The 20,224-nt window shown below is 52.2% G+C and overlaps 10 protein-coding genes across 10 annotated transcripts; 3 read left to right on the plus strand and 7 right to left on the minus strand.

Moving 5' to 3' along the window:
• Positions 1-4: 4 nt before the first annotated feature.
• Positions 5-1,351, minus strand: DL89DRAFT_269150 (uncharacterized protein). The gene is made up of 4 exons (XM_040888183.1): positions 1,245-1,351; positions 913-1,189; positions 835-884; positions 5-796 (listed from the first exon to the last, which is right to left on the minus strand). The coding sequence occupies exons 1-4, from the start codon at positions 1,275-1,277 to the stop codon at positions 446-448; spliced, it is 711 nt and encodes a 236-aa protein (XP_040741843.1). The 5' UTR covers positions 1,278-1,351; the 3' UTR covers positions 5-445.
• Positions 1,352-4,849: 3,498 nt separating this feature from the next.
• DL89DRAFT_39761 (uncharacterized protein) lies at positions 4,850-5,964 on the minus strand. The gene is made up of 3 exons (XM_040891620.1): positions 5,537-5,964; positions 5,202-5,427; positions 4,850-4,981 (listed from the first exon to the last, which is right to left on the minus strand). Exons 1-3 carry the CDS (start codon positions 5,879-5,881, stop codon positions 4,938-4,940), a joined length of 615 nt encoding a protein of 204 aa, XP_040741844.1. The 5' UTR covers positions 5,882-5,964; the 3' UTR covers positions 4,850-4,937.
• Positions 5,965-6,985: 1,021 nt separating this feature from the next.
• Positions 6,986-9,020, plus strand: DL89DRAFT_269153 (uncharacterized protein). Its single transcript, XM_040888184.1, has 2 exons — positions 6,986-7,603; positions 8,062-9,020. Exons 1-2 carry the CDS (start codon positions 7,228-7,230, stop codon positions 8,967-8,969), a joined length of 1,284 nt encoding a protein of 427 aa, XP_040741845.1. The 5' UTR covers positions 6,986-7,227; the 3' UTR covers positions 8,970-9,020.
• On the minus strand, positions 8,968-10,618 carry DL89DRAFT_269154 (cytochrome P450). Its single transcript, XM_040888185.1, has one exon. The coding sequence runs from the start codon at positions 10,585-10,587 to the stop codon at positions 9,010-9,012; it is 1,578 nt and encodes a 525-aa protein (XP_040741846.1). The 5' UTR covers positions 10,588-10,618; the 3' UTR covers positions 8,968-9,009.
• A 905-nt stretch (positions 10,619-11,523) lies between these two features.
• On the minus strand, positions 11,524-12,484 carry DL89DRAFT_39790 (uncharacterized protein). Its single transcript, XM_040891621.1, has one exon. The coding sequence runs from the start codon at positions 12,374-12,376 to the stop codon at positions 11,606-11,608; it is 771 nt and encodes a 256-aa protein (XP_040741847.1). The 5' UTR covers positions 12,377-12,484; the 3' UTR covers positions 11,524-11,605.
• A 1,478-nt stretch (positions 12,485-13,962) lies between these two features.
• Positions 13,963-14,711, plus strand: DL89DRAFT_303109 (NAD(P)-binding protein; the record flags this gene model as incomplete). The annotated part of the gene is made up of 2 exons (XM_040890865.1): positions 13,963-14,262; positions 14,382-14,711. 2 exons carry the CDS (start codon positions 13,963-13,965, stop codon positions 14,709-14,711), a joined length of 630 nt encoding a protein of 209 aa, XP_040741848.1.
• DL89DRAFT_39804 (uncharacterized protein) lies at positions 14,686-15,656 on the minus strand. The gene has a single exon (XM_040891623.1). It carries the CDS (start codon positions 15,557-15,559, stop codon positions 14,918-14,920), a length of 642 nt encoding a protein of 213 aa, XP_040741849.1. The 5' UTR covers positions 15,560-15,656; the 3' UTR covers positions 14,686-14,917.
• A 1-nt stretch (position 15,657) lies between these two features.
• DL89DRAFT_39797 (uncharacterized protein) lies at positions 15,658-17,034 on the minus strand. Its single transcript, XM_040891622.1, has 2 exons — positions 16,780-17,034; positions 15,658-16,688 (listed from the first exon to the last, which is right to left on the minus strand). The coding sequence occupies exons 1-2, from the start codon at positions 16,913-16,915 to the stop codon at positions 15,745-15,747; spliced, it is 1,080 nt and encodes a 359-aa protein (XP_040741850.1). The 5' UTR covers positions 16,916-17,034; the 3' UTR covers positions 15,658-15,744.
• A 302-nt stretch (positions 17,035-17,336) lies between these two features.
• On the minus strand, positions 17,337-19,078 carry DL89DRAFT_269156 (actin-like ATPase domain-containing protein). The gene is made up of 2 exons (XM_040888186.1): positions 17,915-19,078; positions 17,337-17,886 (listed from the first exon to the last, which is right to left on the minus strand). The coding sequence occupies exons 1-2, from the start codon at positions 19,055-19,057 to the stop codon at positions 17,407-17,409; spliced, it is 1,623 nt and encodes a 540-aa protein (XP_040741851.1). The 5' UTR covers positions 19,058-19,078; the 3' UTR covers positions 17,337-17,406.
• A 161-nt stretch (positions 19,079-19,239) lies between these two features.
• DL89DRAFT_303122 (copper chaperone for superoxide dismutase) lies at positions 19,240-20,191 on the plus strand (the record flags this gene model as incomplete). The annotated part of the gene is made up of 1 exon (XM_040890866.1): positions 19,240-20,191. One exon carries the CDS (start codon positions 19,240-19,242, stop codon positions 19,981-19,983), a length of 744 nt encoding a protein of 247 aa, XP_040741852.1. The 3' UTR covers positions 19,984-20,191.
• Positions 20,192-20,224: the final 33 nt, after the last annotated feature.

Below are 20,224 nucleotides of genomic sequence, written 5' to 3' on the forward strand. Positions count from 1 at the left end.
ATTCCCCGCTTGTCCCAAAATGGCGACAGACCCGGTCTTGTTGGGCGAAGTGAATTCCATGTGGTGGATTTACGCTTATCTCTTCCTGAGCCAAATACCGAAAGGCGCGTACAGCCGATTGGCGCATGCTTTTGGAAAACTAAAGCTTGCATCAGCTTTTGTTTGTTGCTTGTCATCTATTGCTCCATACACAATTCTGTCCTTGCATCTGAAGTTTGCATAGTCCGGGAACACGAAATAAAAACAACGATTTCCCTTCTGACACCCCCAGACGCTGATAGAGAGTTGTCAAGTGTATGAGTCAGTGAGGTGTCCGGTATGGGCTGGATCAATATGAATGTGCCAATAACGATGTATTCTTTGCAAATGGAGGCTGAACGTGAGAGCTGGAAAGTATCATAATGCATTCCAGCGGATCAGCAGCAAATAAAGAAGAACGTGGGTGCTAGGCGTTGGTGCTGGGAGTTTCCAGGAAGCTCTTGAGTCTAGTCACGGCGTCTGCGACCAACTGCGGGTTAAGCATGTACTTTGTGAACAGGTCTGGTGTGCAATAGTCCATGGTATTTGCTGTCGAGCGAAACAGCTGTTTGGCAAACGCAAACAGGTTTTGTACACTCTTTCCCGCGAGAATATCGGAAGGGTTGACCACCTGTATCAGTGACTTTAGGTTCTCGTCGGAACCAACGGCAATTGACAAGAGGCAGTTGTCAATATCGGCTGTGCTGGAATCTTCTGTAGATTGGCCACTAGACACAGGAGCATTGTCCAGATGTAGTATCAGAACCAGCAGGATTGGCTGCATCAGTGGAGTTAACAGGTATCAGCAGAACTAACAGTATCAGCAGGACTAACGGTATCAGCAGGGTTAACGGTATCAGGCAGGGCTAGCTGCATCAGCGGAGTTGGCCGAACCAACAGGACTAGCTGCCATAGCGAGACTAGCTACCCTAGCAGGACTAGCTCTACTAGCAGGACTAGCTCTATCAGCAGGACTAGCTCTATCAGCAGAGTTAGTCACACCAGAAGGGCCAACTGCACCAGAGTTGGCCGCTCTAGCAGGCTTGGCTGTATCAGGAGGAATAGCTCTATTAGCTGAGTTAACTCCACCACCGAGATTAGGCGCGCCGCCAAGGTTAGTTACACCGTCTGCATGGTTGGTGCTTAAGCCAGTATTGGAAAAAACGCGGTTCTGGGCAAAACCAAGGATGCCACCAGGACCGAAGAGGCGACGCCGTAGTGAAGACAACAAGGAAAAGCGAGACAGCAAAGGGACGCATCTTAGAGAAATAGGTAGCCGTGCTAAATGAATTACCGACAGTTTGAACGGAATATATATCAGCAAGATGAAAAAGCCAAGTGTGACAACCGGAGGGAAGGAGGGAAGGAAAGGGTATATTGGTGTACATTAGCAGACCTATATTTCTGTGCCAAGCCTCAGACCGTTTCATATTTTGTTCAAGACTGGGTGGCGGAGCTGTGCAATAGTCGTCAAGAGGCGCATTGATCAAAAGTGGGCATCAATACGAGTATGTATTGTGGCGCTATATGCGCAGTTTGTTGATACTTGCCAATTAACCGATATATATACTGCAGCCCACCAGTAAATGGGTAGATGGAAAAGACAGCTGTTTCATTGACTCAAGAAAACGTCGGGTTTCTTTTCATGGCAAACCCAAGAGTCCTTCTAAGCCAGTATCATTCGACGAGGAACAAGGAATCAGAATTAAAAAAAACTGCTAAGAAAGCTTAGGCTAGACTGATGCCAAGAACAGTCAGGATCATCTGTGGATTCTCCTAGAGCCAGCCTGATCATCTGAGAGTTTCTCCACGGGGGGTTTAATAAGAGAAAGGACTTTCTGAATCTTTTCAAACAGTTCGGGATTGGAGATGATCTTGATCATGTTGTGGATGTTTGTTTGGAAAGAATCAGTGCCAGCTGACCCTCATTGTCGCTAATCTGACCAAGGATACCACTGAAGTCGAAGAGGCTGGAGCAGGAGCATGGGTGGCATTGGCTGCAGCAGCAAGGACGAAGGAAGCGACGAAAGAAGCACATAATGGTGTGACTAGTAAGAAGGAGGGGGGTCCGGAATTATTGAATATGAGGGAAACTGGAGGTGGGAGGAGTATCAAGCTGCCTTAGAGGTGAAGACACACTTGTCTGACATCTGCAACTGACTGGTCTTTTATAGGAATTAAACGACTGTGACTCCTTTAAAATGAGATGTCCAGTGAATCTGCTGGCCACCACAAGCATGCTCTCTTTCTGGACTCACATATGCCAAGTTTGCTCCTATCTTTTAGTTTAAGCATGTACCAGATGTCTCATGGTAGGTCCCTCGCAGTAGTCTCAGCATTGCTTGCAACCTATGCAACAACATGTGCATATCCAGCTTTTGGCAGCAGAAAGTTCCGTGGTGTTGTTTGCTGTCATGGTATAATCTTCTATAAAAGATCCACTTCAAAACCAGCTCATTCTGGCTATGGCCTTAAGATGCACTGCGAATGATGTATTTTCCATAGTTCCAAAAGCAGCAGATGGCCGATTTGTGTGCACACTAGACAGGAGCCCAAATGCAAATTTTGCTGCTCTTTAGTATGCTGCTCTTTGCAGCTGGCTTTTCGCTCTCATGGATAATTTCTGCTCTAGGTTTGACAGCATTGACACTCCTCCCTGAACTTCAGACAGAGAATCCTAAATCGCAGCCACAATAGCTACAATTCTCGATCCACTTATTTGTAAATACTCCACATACCAAATGGCACAACGTATAGTCAAAGTGAATATTTCTTGTGTAAGCAGCACATTGGGGAATGGTTCAAACTGTTGAGATAAGACTATAAATCGTGTACCAATCTACTTGATCATTGGTCGCGATTTGAGCCCCTAGTATAGATCTGGGGTCTGGCTAATGTGGCTATGAATGACTACAGGACCTGCTCTCTGAGTCTCCCATCATTCTCCAATATCCTCAATACGCTGCTACATTGTACTTAAACCAGCTATGTATATTAACCGATTGACCCTTATCACTGATTAGGAAATAGCTTGTATTAGCATTATTCAGAAATGTTCATCTGTACGTGGATGTGTCAAGACAATATCGTACGTAGAATTGCTACATCCAGTATCAGATATGTGTACAGTATCACAAGCGAATTCTTGTCGCTGATCCAGCTGCGCGTAGTAGCTGCGTGGACAGGGGGAGCCGAGGCAGAAGCAGTATCAGAGGTGGCAACAGCAGCCGCATGGCCTGCGTTGGCAGCAGAATCGTTCGAGGAGGTACTAGCAACAATATTGGTGATGTCAGCAGGGTTACCGAGCTCAAGGGGCATGGCAGTGGCGGCAAGAAAGAACGAGGCAACGAAGAAATGCATATTGGGTCCAAAGTCGTGACTAGAAAAGGGGAAGGGAGGTATTAGCGTAAGAGGAGAGTGTGCGTAATTGCAGAAAGGGAGAACGTGTAGAGCAATCTGTAGATGTGGTGTTTGGTTGGCCTAGTTCCTGGACCGTGAAGTCGTTTATATATGCGACCGGTACCGATTCATTTGCACCGGAAACTGTTGGGGAACACCTAGCATAGTGCACACATTTGTGGTTCATTTGGAAGGCTATAGTTAAGCTGTGTTCATTGTATGCGAATATGACGTTTAGCGCATAAACAGAAGAAGACAAGGAGACCGTTTTTTGCATGGAGAGATCGGCGTCTATAGCACCAAGGTTCGTTCTATAAGCAAACGCCAGTCCCGATAGGAAACACACACACACACACCAATACCAGACAAGTACTGAAGGGCTGGTCGACATGCCGACACCACTCAGCCGTCGGTTTTAGCTGTACTTTAGCATCCACGTCATATTTTGCTGGTATTCGGGCTGCATATGGCAAAGTCAAATAAGCTTGTGCAGACGCTGGCTCACTTTATTTCTCTGACCAAACAAGGAGCTGCAGTTCTGAGCAGGCTAGTTGCAAATAGAGATTGTGATTCTCGCTAGTTTAGACTTTTGTTGTTTTGGCCTGCTGGTCGCTCCGTATACGAGAGGCGGCTAAAGGGGGCAGGATGTTTAAAACGGATGTGGCCCGGTCTGGTGGAGTAGCAATCGATGCAGGCTGGCATCTCACCATGCAAGTGTTTTGCTGTGCAAATGTCGTCACTATCGACTGGTGTCAGATACTTGTGAGCTGGAAAGAGTAGAAAAATGGTGGCCATTCTGCCTTGCAAATCCCTAGTGGTGCATTCTGCTTCAGCCAGGTGACGACGAGCTACAGACAAAGTAGGTTCTTTTGGCTACTGAACCTCTCACACACAACAAGCAGCCCATGTCGTTGTGGCATTTTGGAGGTATATATATTTGCCAAATTTCCTCAGAAGAGTTAGAGATATTGGAGCGCTGTGACAACGCCAGCAGCTCACAGACATGCAGAGTAACGTGGTTGGAATATGAGGCGCTGTCTATCCGGGCGCCTGCCTCCGGGTCCACGCATGTGAGTCCCGGGGCTTGCTGCCCGAGAGCATGTCGTGGTCCTGCTCATACATCTGCTCAATCAGCTCGTGAGGTGGTACAAATGTCTTTGGGATCTTCCTGATCGTCTCCTCTCGCCTCTGGTTCATCTTGCGCTCCTCGAGGCGCTTGTTGTATTCACGGCGGCTCAGCGACGAGCCTCCTGCCAAGCTGGCGCTCATCAGCGGGATCTGCATAGGCAGCGAGCCAACAATTGCATTGGCAGTGATGCTGGGAGCATCGGTGCGCTGGGGCATGTTCAGGCCAGGCGAACCAAAGTGGCCAAAACCGCGCTCCTCGGCAGCAGCAATTGACGAGTCATCATCAGCATCTGGATCTTCCGAGAAATCGTCAGACTGGTGGCTCGTGTTGCGGCGGCCGAATCCAGGAATCGCCGAGTGATACTGCTGCCCAGGTGTCTGGAAATCATCATCTAGATCAAACACATCGTGGTCATCGACCTCGACAGATGGAATGCTGCCGAGGGCACCGCGGCTACCTATATTGCGCGGTCCGGTGCGCCCCAGTGTGCTGCTCAGTCCGCTTGGGCCACCTTTGCTGTTTCCACGCAGGATGGCTGACAGTCCAGACGACCCAACTGATCCCCTGCGTGCAGAGGTGGGTAGTGTGGGCGACTGGGGGTTGATGCGGTTGACCAGCTCGGCCACGATAGCACACTCGCTCCAGGCGCGGTTGCTGAGTTTGTCAAATGCTTCATCCTGCTTGCTCGTAAACTCGCGGATCCGCTCATACTTTGCCGACTCCTCGCTTTTCAGGTACTCCTGGGTACTGCTCTTGATGTCGAGAGGGATGTGGATATTGGGGTTGGGGCGTACGTCGCCTATAATTTTGGGCGTCAGAAGCATACCAAAGGCAGGCGAGTAGTCTGCCAGCTTTTCTGCCTCCTCGACCTGATTGGGGGTCTACGTAATATAGTGATGGCAGTAAAGGGAAGCAGGGTGTTGAGTTGGCAGGTTGCTGGTACAATAGACGAGGTGGTTTGTGTGGAGTTATTGTTGCTCGCAGACTTACCATTGCCCCGCTGTCCAGGAACACAGGGCTCCCGGTCAATGGGAGTTTTGCTTGCTGCTGGCCTAACGATATGACCGATGATGACAGGGTCGGCTGCGGGATTCGGAAATAGATGACCGGCGATTTGCACACCAGGCACCGAATGACGCTGATGCTGCGGTCAATTGATGATGCCGGCTTGATCTCCAGCAGCTTTCCCTGAGCGACCTGCACTGCTTTTGTGGCAAGGCGGCACTCCCGGACCCCAGTAATATCCTCCAGCGATGTCTGCTGCTCGGCGATGCTGGCTGCGTGTATGCGCACATTGAGGCAGGCACAGCTGTAAATGCGCTGTGGCTGGTCCATGGCTGACGGGGTATTCGAATTAGAAATGCAAAAAATTGAGAGTATAATTCTGAGGATTGTGAAGAGACAAGCCAAGAAAGTCACACCAGTCGGAGCCAAAAAGCGAGCAAATGCGAGATGCCCACACCAGTTGGGATCAGGGGAGGGTTGGATCAGCATATCAAATCAAAACCGAGGATGAGCAGGGTGTGGGAGCCAACGGGATGTGGGCCAGTTTTCTGCGTCTCCTCCCTGGGATCCATGTAGAAAGAGTCGGCGTGGTAGAAACCAGCATGGCTGGCAGCCTTGGCAGCTGCATAAAAGTGCGGCCGAAACATAGCCAGCGATCGTCCGGGTGCAAGGCCATTTCCATTTGTGCTTGCAGGCATGGTGGTCCAAGCAGCAGAAAAGCAAAGAGGGACCACCATGCACTGGATGGTGATAATTGGCGATTATCCACCACCACCACAACATGGAAAAATTAAGCCATGTGCGAGCATGTACGAATGGGGTCAACTGCGAAGGCATTTTCCACAGCCTATGCTGGCTGCCAGCCTGTGTACCCACGAGGGGCCAGTGCATCGACAGCTTTTGTCTTTCTGGAAAGCTCGGCCTGGCCCTTCGCTACCGGAAGCACCGAAAGCAAAAGGGCCAGCAGGCGCTTGCTTGCTGGGGCACGGCCAGCAAGTACATGTTTTCCGGAGTGGAGACCACTGCCCTGCTTGGCAACAGCAGCCCATTCAGGCACGTATTCTCCGAGTAAGAAAAAATACAGCAGCAGCTGGGGACAAACACGCGTCATGTAATATCTGCTGGCAGGCATCGTCCATGGGATGTACGGTTTTCTAGAAGGTCGTGCCGGATTGTGCGTTTTGGCAAAAGGAGGAAAACAATTTATGTGGCTCGCGAACAAGTGACACGGATGCTTTTTTTTACTGCTTTCGGTGCCTCACAACTTTCTTTGCGTTTAAAAGAGCAGTGTTCAGCACCCATCAGAAAAACCATTCGAGCACTTCTTCCCTGCACCCTCGTTTCTTCTGAAATATTCGCGTGTACCCTTCCTTCCATTTTCCCGGAAACTACTGAAAAATACCAGCATTTTTCATCGCCTCCGTGTTTAGTGTTTCGAAACAGCTTTCCATCTTTGGGAACAACCCGCACCCCCTTAAAATCCATACATGAGTTCAGTTGCGGAAATACAGAGCAACCTCTTGACCCGCGAGGGCGGGGTGACCGTTTCCGCAGGACCCGCCATTGTAGGCTCGCAGGCATTTGTAACCCAGTCACCGGTCATAGTGTCATCCAACTCATCACCACACCAACGCACATCGCCAGCGCAGCGGCAAGGTAATGGGCGCGCCACGTTGATGGACCTACCAATCACCACGCATTTCTGCTCGTCGTGCAAGAAGCGCATGCCGTTCGATGCCTTCCAACGCAGACAGAACGGCAGCCTGTACAATACGTGCATCAGCTGCCTGACAAAGACCAAGCAGCGCAAAGGACAGCAGGCCCGGGCTAGCTCTAATGGTGCATCACAGCAGCGTCAACAGCAGCAGCAACAGCCACAACAGCAACAGCAACAGCAACAATCTCAACAGCAGCAGCAGCAGCAGCAGCCACAACAGGTAGCGGGGATTAGCGTAATGGGGGACGACTCTGTGCTGGCCGATCAGCCGCGACACCAGTTAACACCTGAGGAGATAGCGCTGTCATCGACCACTGCCGCAGCCATCCAACAAGGTAAGCGATCTTAGGTGTGTTGTTGGGTGCAGCACCGAAAGTATGACAAGCTGATCCCGAACTCCTTTCACCTCCTTGGAATGTTCGGGCCGTCTGGGCACAGAAAACGGATGTGAAAAATGGCGCTCAGCAGCACGATTTTCAGTGTCCTCCTCTCCCTCCCTTTTCTGTGTTGTTGAGCTCGAATATGTTCAGCAACTGGATATGTCCTTTTACGAAGAGGCTGCTGTTGCTGAAAATCCATCCCTCCACTATTCGCCTTCAGACTTGCTGACCAAAGGGGGATCTGCATCCTGTCTGCACATGATGGCAACAGCAGCAAAGAAATATTTGCGAAGGAATTGCCGGACAGGCTGATATGATTTGTGCTCCGACACGGCGACATGACCGAGGCAGCGCATAAATACCGGATTTAAACACACACATGCATACATACATACAAATCAATCCTCATGTAGATGGGCTTGTTGCCGCCGCCGCGATTGCTGCAGCTGCAGCCGCCAACACCCACACAGTGCAGGCGCTTCAGAGAGCTGGCCTCTCAATGGACACGTCGCCCGCAACGACCACCACAGCAGGGTTTACAGCACAGCCCACGCAGCTTGCATTTGCCCGAACCCCGTCCTCGCATACTGACAGCGCCTACCGCGCCGCACGCGCAATGGCCAATATCCCTGCCACCACGGCAACCGACGAACTGGGGATCACGACATCTGTCGGTGAATCGTCGATTATGAGCGCCCAGCGGATGCTCGGGCCCTCGCCAAATACTGCAGCGATCGCCGACTGGTCGTCTGGGTCGCCGCAACTATCTGTGCCGCAGTCGCTGCCGCTGCGTCAGACGCTGTCGGCGCAGGCTACTAACTCGGCTTTCGGTATGATGTCCGGCTCTGCAGGCGAAGTGAACACACTGGGCGTCCCATCGACCCCTGCTGGCCAGCCACCGGCAAAAAGGCTTCGGTCTTCGACCGCCAATGCAGAGCAGCGATCGCAGTCTCTGACGCAGCAGCAGCAGCAGGCAGTGTTACTCAGCTCAGTTACTGCTAATGGTGCATCGCCAGAGGCATCTGGTTTGCCGTTTGGGCGTCGCGACTCGCTGGGTACAAGTGGGCTTATTCTGCCAGACGCGTATGTGCAGCTCGAGTACCAGCGGCTGGAGCTGGAGCGGCAGCGACTGGCCCTGGACCAGGAGCGGTGGCGCGAGGAGCGAGCCGAGCGGATACGGTGGGAGACCATGTACAGAGAGCAGTGGCAGGAGGACCGCGAGGAGCGCCGGGCATTCCGTGAGCGTGAGCAGCATATCTGGAAGATCCTGCTGTCCGTACGTAGTGGCACCGACATTAATGGCATCGCCCAGAGTATGTAATTTGTTACTGTTATTTTTGCGTCTTTACTCCTAATTAACTTTATATGTGCGAAAGTACCACCAGACAGTCGCGCTCTGGCCGTGTCGGGTTCATGGTCATATGCGTCTTGTGCGGAATGTCGGGCACCCTTCCAGCCAAAACCTCCGACTCACCATCCTGCTGTCGGCTGCTGACCTCCGATTTTGCAATCCTCACATTATATCGCAGCAGCAGGTTGCTCAGCACCACATGCAGCTCGACTAGCGCCAGGTTCTTGCCAATGCACGCCCGCACGCCAGTCGAGAACGCCAGCATATTCGCAGGCTTCTTCTCGCCCAAAAACCGCTCAGGATCAAATGCACTCGGCTGCGGGAACACAGACGGGTTCATGTGCAGCGCCCCAATAGCGCAGCAGATCCATGTACCAGCCGGCAGAAAATATCCGCCTAGCCGCACGCCGTCAGCAGGTGCCAGACGCGGTAGCATGCCAGGCGCTGGTGGCATAATGCGGAGCGATTCAGTAATGACCGATGTCAGATATGGCAGCTGCTGGCGACAGTCGGAGAAGGAAATGACGTGGTCCTGCGGAAACTCGCTGCGCAGCTCACTGACGACTCGTCTCAGAATGTGCGGATTATATAACAGTAGCATCAAAGTCCACGTCAGCCCCGAAGAAGTAGTGTCAACCCCTGCCAGCAGCTGCACAAGGTTTTCAGAGGCGATCTGGGAATCGCTCATCGGCTGGCACTGGTCTCCTGGAACTGTTCCAGCGTTAATCAGGTGCTGCAGGATATCGGGAACTGGAATCTGCTCTTGTGCACGTCTCTCGATAACCGCACTATGGGCAAAATCGAGAACCTTTGAAATGGTCGTCAGCCTCCACCCAACCAGCCTCGGGATCTGCTTCAGCCACGGAAACGCCATGGTAACATAGCTGAGGACCCGCACACGGTTCAGCAGTGGAACTAGCTCATGCATCTCGTTCTTTAACGCATGGAAATTGCGTCCGAACGCCAATATCCCAATGGTATCGAGCGAAATCAGCGAGAACCACGAGTAGATGTTTACCACAACCTGCCCCTTGTTGTCAGCCGCTTCAGCCAACTTGGCATCAAGCTTCTCCCGCACGGACAGAACTGTCGCTTCGAAAATCTTGTCCTGCATGCCAGTCAAGTTGCGGTGCGAAAAAGCGGCCCCTATCTGTCTGCGCCTATGCGTGCTGAGCTCCGGAGATTGTGTCGAAAATGCATTGGCTTCAATCCCCTCGGGCATCTCATAGCTGGGCGTCTTCCTGAACGTGTGCGAGCCAAGAACATGCCTGATAATGTCCGGGTCGGCAACCGATACGCGCTGAGGTGAAATCCGTACTATCGGTCCAAACTTCTGGTGCAGCTTCAGCAAAAACTCTGGCAAGTCGCCTCGTATCATATGGTACCGCATCGGAATGCTGGTTATCGAGTGAACGATTTGTCCAGGCACAGCCGACAGCGGCGTCACACACCGCTCGTAGAGAATCTTGAACAGGACAAGAATAACTGCGAGCGTTATCACTGCAAACACAATGCTGCCCATTGGTGATCCGGGGTAGTCGTCGTCGTCAAACAAAAGCCGAGTAGAGTTGCCTCCAGCACCATTCATAGTGTGAAAAAACTATAAGACTAGTGTTGAGCAAAGGAGGCAATGCAGCACGACCACAGGGTTGCTTTCACTTCCTGAAGGTTGGGGTATAGCGTGTTTTGCTATTGTGGCAGTAAATGCCAATAACCTATTGTATAGCTTTGTGTTTTACTTGTATGTAGTAGAGATTGGAAAAGGGGTTGTGGCCAACATGTCTCAGCAACTTTCATAAGGCTAGATAGCCAGCATGGCTAGGGTATTTTTAGTCAAGTCTGCTAGCGACAGCTGAAAACATGCAATGTTAGGCAAGGATGCTAGAGTCCAGGACGTAGGTTGTCACAATTATAGCTGCTGCCTCTATACCTATAGCAACTGGGGCACTAAGCTTAGTTGACGATATCAACACTACTATTGTTCTAACCTCCATCACTCATGCTGTTTACTAGTGCCTAGTGTGCAACTAAAAAGTGATATATCTACAGCATAGTACTGGCAGCACCTTAATTACTTGTTCTTGAAAGAATATAGCCAAATACTAGGAACCTACAAATGTATAGCCCTACCCAGTAACTGCCCAGATGGCCTATGACTAGATGGTGTGGTGCAAAATAATTGCAGTGTGAGATGTGGACTAACCACTCAACAGATCTTAAGGTTAGGAGGCATAGTTTAAGGCTTTTCTCTAGGGGCATAGTATTGGTAAATAATGCCGAGGCAGTGATCATCTCAGTGTGGGCATTGCAGGCAAGTATATGGTTGCTCAAAATGGACCGGATGGACTAGATAGGCATGCAGATCACTTGGGTTGATATGGTGGTCTCAATGTGCACATGACAGAGTCCTGTCTTGAGTTAGGCAAAACCATAGATAAAGCTGAATCTGCTGCGCAATGCAGTAAAAGGCAAATGCGAATTGAACTGAAGCCAAACAGATTAATTTGCAATAGTGGCACATTATCATAAATCGCAGACCGTTTCAGCTGAACACAGCTTTTATTCTGTTCGAAATTAAGCTTATGTGTGAACTTCAATAGAGGCTATTAGCGGACCTGACTTGCTGCCTCCTCAACACCCAGCTGCACAGACATGGCTAGGTCCGAATGCTTGAATGCCTGGCGTGTGAACTGAATACCTGAAAATAACCCAAACACAAGCGTGCTAAATGTATACTGCAGCTGTGTGCTCAGTCTCATCGTATGCGGCTCGCGGCGCCTGTATCTGCGACAAGCTAGGAACATAACGATGGCCTCGGCGCTGTGCACCAAGATCAGTGACCCGAGCATGAAGCGGAAAAGCCTTTGTGGCAGCACCCAGTAAACCCACAGAGTGACCAGGTTCTGCTGGTTGGTGTATGCGAAATACCACAGAGCCAGAAATCCACCGATGGTGGCTACAACGATAGGCATGGGTGGTAGCTTGAACACAATTGGTGTACGTTCATCCTTAGAGCTCAGTTCACGCACACGTCGCATCAGCAGTGCACGGTGTGCATCATGTGCCATATCCATGACTCGGCGCATGGTAGTCGCTGGACCCCACTGCTTGTTAATGTCAAACTTGCGCGTTTCCTTGCAAGTCACGTCGCCGTTTTTCCACGACCACTCAATAGTTATTGTGTCAATGTCGAGGTCGAGGACATGCGCACACTGCGCCTCTGGGCAGCAGCCGTAATAGCGGACAAAATCCAGGATGTCGCGGTCATAGTGGTCATTGAGTCGGTCCAGAACATGGTCCTTCTCGGCGCTCAATGAACCATTGCTCCTGGGGTGTGATTTGTCACTATGAACCCCGTTTGTTAGTTCAGGTGTCATGGAAAAATGATAGTTTTGTATGTATCTGAAGGAGATTGCACTGAAGAAAAGTACAGGTGCAAATCGGGATAAAAGATAGAAGGGAGTCTATGCTAGCAGAGAAAGGGCTGATTTGTAAAATATAGCGTGCTGCAGAAATACATGATGAGTTTCTAAAAACGAGCATTGAATTCGCAATATTCTGCTGCCATCATTACTACTGCAAACAAATTTACCTTGCTGCTCACCTGTAAATTTAGCTGGGACATCTTATTCGAGTGGCCTCACTAGTTTACGGCCATGACGCCACATCGTCTGCCCTCACCAAAGCAATATATGAAAAATGCAGTTTCCGCCATGTGTTTTTTGCTATATCGATGTGTTAATCGCTGATATTACATGGCTGTGTAGTTGGGAATTAATCGAGGCAAGTTAACATAGGAATATAAATGGTCTGCTGACAAGCAAGCACGTGGAGTTAAAGTCGTCTTTGCCAAGCCTAATCGACACTGTCAGTGCAGCAGCGCCGACGCACCCGCAAAATAAAGGGTCCTGAAACCTCTTCAACAAAAGTAGTGACCACTTCAGATGGATATAACGAATAGCCGATGCCTCTGATCCGACGTATAAGACAAGTCATGGCAGTCCTCCTTCCTGCAGGAGATGAAAATGAGGGTATGGCTAGTGGCAGAGCCAACTCAAAATCCAAGTGGCAGAACTGCAACCACAGCGAGTGGTGCAGGCGATGCGAATGCTTCAGGAACTCCACGTGTCCTGGTTTGTATTAATGCCTCAGGCTATTTTAGGGTCTCAGGTACTGGAAATGCACTAACCGCATGGTGTGCATCAGCCACGAGTAATACACAGGCCACAGGGAACGCACCAGCTACTGTAATCTGTATCCTAAGCATTTGTATATATCGTAGGAGATACTATCTGCAACTAGGAGCTATCAGTCAGGCTCTTATTACCCTTTGTTTCAGGCAGTATACGGGCACCTTCCATGGTGATCTCTTAGGTGCCGTATTCAAGGGTGCAGCAGATTTCGCAGAAAAGAAAAGAGAGCAATAAGGAAGTAAGAGCCAGACCTTGCAAGTGCACGTATTTTGCAAACAGAAGCAACCTTAGTGAACAGTGCGGAATGGCCGAAGAGTGGGCTTCATTGCGAGTCCGACAGAGTGAGCCATGCGGCCTTATGTCGGGGCTTAGTCGTGAAAGTCTACTAAGAAAACCCTTTGGACGTAACACAAAGGCCGTCGGCTGTCCGACAACTTCGATCCCCTACCCTTTCAGGAGAGTGCTATCGACCCAAAGAAGGCAGGTACTAGCGAGTGCAAAGGTATCGGCGACATTCCTTGGACTTCTGGGAACACTGTGGCTATTGCTGCTTGCTCATCACCGATGTTTCCAGTAATTCATTGGCGGGCCCTGTTTTCCACAGGATCCATTAATAAGCATGGAATGAAGCAGTGCACATGGCTTCTGAAAGAATCATATACTGGTACGTCCGGGCACAGGTATAAAAGAAGCCATGCACAATCGTGGGGGGGGGGGAGCATGAAACAAAGAGCTATATCAATCTTTGACCAGATCCAGAAGTATCCAAAATGTCAAACTCACGCATCAATATCCACATTCTGGCGAACAAGTTCTCGCCCGGTGGTCTTGCAAGCCTCGACAACTTTAAAATCGCCACAGAGCCAGATCCTACCAAGTACTCGCTGAGGGAGAACCAAGTACTGATTCGCACCCTGTATCTCTCCATTGATCCGTACCAACATGGCCGTCTGACCGGCGAAACCGACAGCTACGTCCTTCGCTATGAGATTAACGAGCCGATCAGCAACTTGGCTCTGCTGCCGTCGAGGCATCAACTAGTGCTGGTTTGGCAGAGGGCGATATTGTCAGTACGCCAGGTGCCAACTAGGAGAGCTTTTCGGTAGTCGATGCTGCTACTGTGCGCGAGGTTCTGATGGACTCCAGTACTGGCGCGCGCGACGCTGTGGCTATCTTCAGCCTGCCGTAGTTTGCTGCATATACTGGGCTGATGGAGGTCGGAAAGCCCAAGGCTGGTGAGACCATCCTGGCCTCTTCAGCATCGGGCACTGTTGACCAGATTGTTGTTCAGCTCGCCAAGGCTCGCGGTCTGCGTGTTATTGGTGTTGCTGGCTCTGACGACAAGGTCGGATGTACCAAGTGCCTGGGTGCTGATGCTGCCTTCAACTACAAGACATGCGGAAACTTTGTCGAGGCGATCAAGAGGGTAGCTCCTGAGGGAGTTGACATCTACTATGACAATGTGGGTGGCGAGTTCCTGGACGCTGCTCTTGCCAACATCAACACTGGTGCGCCCTAAAAAACGTGTAAATGCGCCTTCATTTCCACTAGAGCCTTTTGCAGTCTACTTTACAATTCACGTTCTTCAACCCGCAGCTTTACTTGTTATATTGCCGCATATCCTGCTGGCAACATCAGAGACCATGTCAATATCGTGTATGACTGAATGCATGCAGTGTACTTGCGTACACATACAGAAAGCGGCAATCTTGTTAGAAAAAAGGGTCAACCGAAATACTGCACAATAAAGTAAATGCCCACACACGTAGCCAGCATACCTGCTGCCAGAATAATCTTATCCTGGGTCGTCCGCCGGTTGATATACGTGATAACTGACTTTGACAGCCCTAGAGTACTATCGGCGTTCAGGATCCTCTTATGCGCGCCCTGCAGCATCCCGCGCTGCTCACGCAAATTGCCCAGCGACGCCACACCCTGAGCGATGTAGTTGTCTAGTGCCAACTCGCTACGCTGATAAAACGCATCCTCGCCTTGCGGGCCATCCATAGTAATCGCCGTATCCATGGGCTGTGAGGCGTTTGGTCGCTGGAACAGCTCAGCGCGCTCGTGAGAGTATGTGGTTTGGTTCTGCTTGTGCTGCTTTATCTTCTCAACGCGTCGTTTGAGGTTCTCGTGGTCGTCGGCCATGGCAGTTGCCCGGTCAATCATCATGCGGCGCTTGCGCTCGTTGGTGTCTTGGCGGGCCAGAATGCGGTATTCGGCAATTTTCTTGCCAAGCGTCTGCAGGTCTTGGGCAATACCGGCCTGGAGGACCTGGGAGTCGGTGCGTGTGTCCAGTTCAAACTCGCTGACATTCTGCTTGATCTTGTGCAGAAGCCGCTGGGCGGCGTTGTACTCGCTGGTCATTGCTATATAAAGAGTGCAAGGGTGCAAGAAATGAGCATCCTTCCTACTGTTTGGCCGTGTGACTTGCTGGGATTTCACCACATGTCTGTGCAGCCTCCCGTTGTGGGAAGCGAGGATCTCTGGGAAACATTCGGAGATTTGCCATTTCTGGTATCGAATAGGGAGTACAAATTTAGAGAAATGCGTTAGATGCCAGTCGTGGTAGCAGCTGCCATGGGCTTGGGCTCTGCTGGCTGATGGCCACCGCTTGTAAGCCCGCTGAGCTCAAGCCCGAACTGTTTCTGCACGTGCTCCCGCCACCTCTCCTCAGCAACAGGTGGCATTGCGTACGTATGGATGCCCTCGACAGGGAACTGGCGGCTCTTCACATCCACATCATACTCCTGGATGGCATCGGCCATGCGCGGACCCAGATCAGCATAGCTCTGGCAGAATTTGGGCGTGAACCGGTCAAAGAACCCGACCATGTCTGATAGCACCAAGACCTGGCCGGAGGTGGCTGAGCCAGCGCCAATGCCAATAGTCGGGATTCGCAGCAGCTTGGTGATCGTCTCAGCAACCAGCGACGGCATCGCCTCGAGCACCATGGCGAAGCACCCGGCCTGCTGCAGAGCCAGCGCATCGTCGACCAGGGCCTGCGCCTTGGCCACCGACTTGCCTTGCACGCGGAACCCGCCCAGCGCCACGGCAGTCTGCGGCGTCAGTCCTATATGGCCCACGACAGGGATGCCAGCGCCATTGACGATTGCGTCGATTTTGGGCGCGCCGCGCCGGCCAATCTCCAGCTTGACGGCCTCAGCGCGGCCCTCTTTGACCATGCGGATGGCATTGTTGACGGCAGTCGCCTCGTCGTTCTGGTAGGAGCCAAAGGGCAGGTCGGCGACCTGGAAGCACGACTGCTGGCCGCGTGCCACGGCCTTGCTGTGGTGCACCATCTCGTCCATGGTGATCTGGGATGTGTCGGTGTGGCCCAGGGCTACCATAGCCAGGGAGTCGCCGACAAGCGTCATATCGATCTGCGCACGCTCACATGCCACGGATGTCGGGTAGTCGTAGGCAGTCATCATGCTGATCGGCTTATTGTCTTTGTACATCTTGCGGATCGTCTGCACGGTGACCTTTGGACGGTCTATTGTGAAGGGGCCTGCATGTTAGTTGGGATTCGGCGGGGAGATAGGGGTGGGAATATTTTGTTTGGTGAGAAGGGAAATTTCTCTTACCTGCGGTGTCACGGGCGATTGGCCGTGCGCTGTATGCACGCATGCCAAGCAGTGCGGGTAGGTTGCGGGTGTACGGCGCCGCGGCCATACCCAGGGCCGATTTTCTGGCAGTAGCTGCGGTAAGTGGGAAAGCCATTCTGCTTAATTATGTGCGTGTGCGTGACTCTTTCTGGGAAAATCAAGGCTGAACTGCTGGTGGAGGTTGTGCAGGTTCGCGTGAACAAAAAATGGCTGCTTATCAATGCGGGCCGAATAGAATGCGCTGGAGATAAGGGAGGAATTCACCGTCGATTCCGTCGGCAGAGATAACGACAAGGGTATGCAGAAAAGAAAAATGTAGGCTGTAAAGGAGAAAAAGCAAGGAAGGACGGTGCTCTATTTATGCCCAGGAGCTTTTTTCATAGATGCTCGGGCCCAGTAGGACAAAAAACCACCGCCTGTTTCTTTTTCAGGTGCTGTCTGCCTTGCCCCCAGCTGCCGACTAAAATCGGTCGATCCAGTTGGTTCAAATCCCTCCGGCCACAGGCAGGCCGGGTAGGGCGAAGGTTTCCGTTGTATGAGAAAATTTATTAAATTCCACCGCCACGATAGCTGTCCAACAAAACACGAGCATGTCCCTCCAATCGTTTACTTCCAGTTTGCAGCAACATTGCGAAGGAACTCGAAATCGACCATCGCCTTTTCATACACTTCGCAGCGCTCCTTATCTGGGTGGCACACTGGCATAACCGCGTACTTGGCATTGTCCGCATGTCTTGGCATGGCGCGGATAGCGCCGCCGTACGCCGGCATTGCAGGGCTCTTTGCAGTAAACGTGCCATTGTCGATGATGCCAAGCGTATATACGGGAGTGCCAAACACATCAGCGATTATCTGCCGCAGAACCGGGTTCTGTGAAGCGCCACCAGTAACAACGATGGTTGAGGGCAGTTGGCGGGATTTGCGCCGAAAGTCGAGACGCATGCTCATTGCCTGCGACTCCAGAATCATGCGCGCATCGGCAGATGTCTCGGCTGTTACGGCGAACCGGTTACTGGACTGTGGGCTCACCAGATCACCAGAATCGGAGCGCACGAACCGGTACGTGCCCTTAGTCTTGGGCAGAATCTCTGTGGCTAGGTAAAAGAACCCGAACCTGTCTGGCATCGGCAGGTTCGGCAGCCATATCATTGAACTGCTGCCAGGAGCCACCGGCGGAGATGCTATTGCGGATGTGCTCGCGTGCCAGCGACCCGTTCTTATAGCACAGCATTGCCATATACCGGTCAGGGTCAGTTGGATGTTGTAGCACATGGCCGTCCGTAAACGACGCACTGGTGGGTTTGCCGGCGCCGTAAGGGTACGTGTCGAGCGACGACAGCACAGTATCGCTCGTGCCGAGGCTGATCACCATGGCGGAGCTGCGGGCGCCGGAAAGCAGCGACTCGAATCCAGCAAATGCAGACGGATTATCGCCTGTAAATGCAACAACGGGACATGGCGGCATCCCGTATTTTGCTCTAAAATACTCAGCAAGCGTGCCAATCTGTGCATCGGCCATCACGGGATGCGGCCCAAGCTTGGCACTTAACCCTTGGTCAACGCTATTGCAGAGGTGTTCAGACCACGCCATCTGGCCAATATCGTAGAGGTTGGTGCCCGAGGCGTCGCTGGCGTCGATGGGCGCGAGTTTGCCAATTATAAGCGAGGCGGCAAACGACGATACTAGGGAAATATGAGCCACCTGGGACCAGCGGTCCGGGTCGGTCTGCTTGATTTTCGCAATCTGCGCACCCGTGAACCGCTCGAAGGCAACGGACCCAGAGATCCGGGCCAGATTAGCTGCGCTGCCCGCCGCTTGCTCCAGGCCCTTGCACTGCACAGCGGTGCTCGAATCCTCCCAGATCGGCGAGTCCATGACAGCAAAGGCATTCTGGAGCTGCTCCTTCAGGGCCGCTTTCGAATCAAGCCTGGCAAGCGACTCTACGCCCTGCTGGGTCCAGTACACACTGCCGTGCTGCTGAGCGGCGCCGCTGATTCCACAAATCCGGGATGCGTAGCCTGAGCTGCAGAGCTCGCTGAACAGTCTGTCGATGGCTTCGACCCAGAGGAGCACGGGAGTCGTGGCAGTGTCGTTGCGGATGTGGCGGCCGTTGGTGGTGGCATAGGTGGGGAAGGCAGTGTCGAATGGAATGGTGGCTTCGTGGATGATGTCGCCGGCAGAAGTAACGAGGATTCCCTTGAGCTGCTGCGTGCTGAGATCCAACCCCAGGAACAGAGGGTCCGACGATGTCGTCATTGCAAAGTACGAGTCGGAATAGCGGATTAGTAATCGACCGGGAAATATAGCTCCAGCTCGCGTCGATGGGCATAAAGGCGGCGCCATCGGGCAAGGGCAGTTTATGGACCAAGCACACCTTTTCTTTTTGTTTTCTTCAGCATAAACTATTTCTTGAACCCGGAAATTCAGCAACGTTTGCAATGTCTATCAAGGTAGAATTTGCAGTGGACATGACGTGCCAGAGCTGCGTCGATGACATCGGCCAGATCCTCAGCAGCACAGCAGGCGTCACCGCCTACGACATCTCGCTGGCGGACAAAACGGTGTTGGTCTCGGGCACGGCCAGCCCGACACAGCTGCTCAATGCGTTCAAGGACTCTGGGCGGTCAGCCGTGGTGCGCGGGGCCGGATCAACCAACGGCAATATTGGAGCGGCTGTGTGCATTTTTGAAGAGGGCCGCAGGCTGACCGACCGGACCAAGGGCCTGGCGCGGTTTGTCCAGGTCAGCGACTCGCTGTGCTTTGTGGATATTACGGTCAGCGGAATCCCCGACGGCGACCACGGCGTGGCGATTCATGCAGCAGGCGACCTGAGCAATGTGCCCGAGTCCTGCGGCCCGCATTGGAACCCGGACAATAAAGAGCATGGCGGCAGGGATGCGGGCCACCGGGGCGACCTCGGGAACATCACGGTCAAGGACGGGTGGGGTGATTTGACGTTCGAGACGGATCGGTTCAAGGTCTGGGAGATCATTGGCCGGTCGATGGTCATTGCTGAGGGCAGAGACGACCTGAAGAGCGAGGGCAGCAGCGGCAGGGGCATTTTGGCCGGCGTGGTGGCCCGCAGTGCTGGGCTGTTTGAGAACGATAAGCAGGTCTGTGCGTGCTCGGGCAACACGCTGTGGACTGAGCAGCGCCTGGTCGACGAGGGCCGCCGGTTGTAGATGCACGTGACTTTGTCTAAAATAAACACCGCTCTAGGGGCGGAGGCTAACTCGCTCCGCATGACAGTTGCCAAGGCAACAGGGCCGCGGTGGGGTCAGTTCCTTGACAAACTGAGGGGTTCTCGCCTTGTCTTTGCTTCAATTACCCTCTTTATTTGCATTTCACAAACACTGTATTTTCTCGAAATGTCCTTCAAGTTTACGGCCAAGGCGCATCTAGCGTACACGAAATCGAAGCCCG

Source organism: Linderina pennispora (genome assembly GCF_002104995.1).
Source record: "Linderina pennispora strain ATCC 12442 chromosome Unknown DL89scaffold_11, whole genome shotgun sequence".
Taxonomy (NCBI): Eukaryota; Fungi; Kickxellomycota; class Kickxellomycetes; order Kickxellales; family Kickxellaceae; genus Linderina; species Linderina pennispora.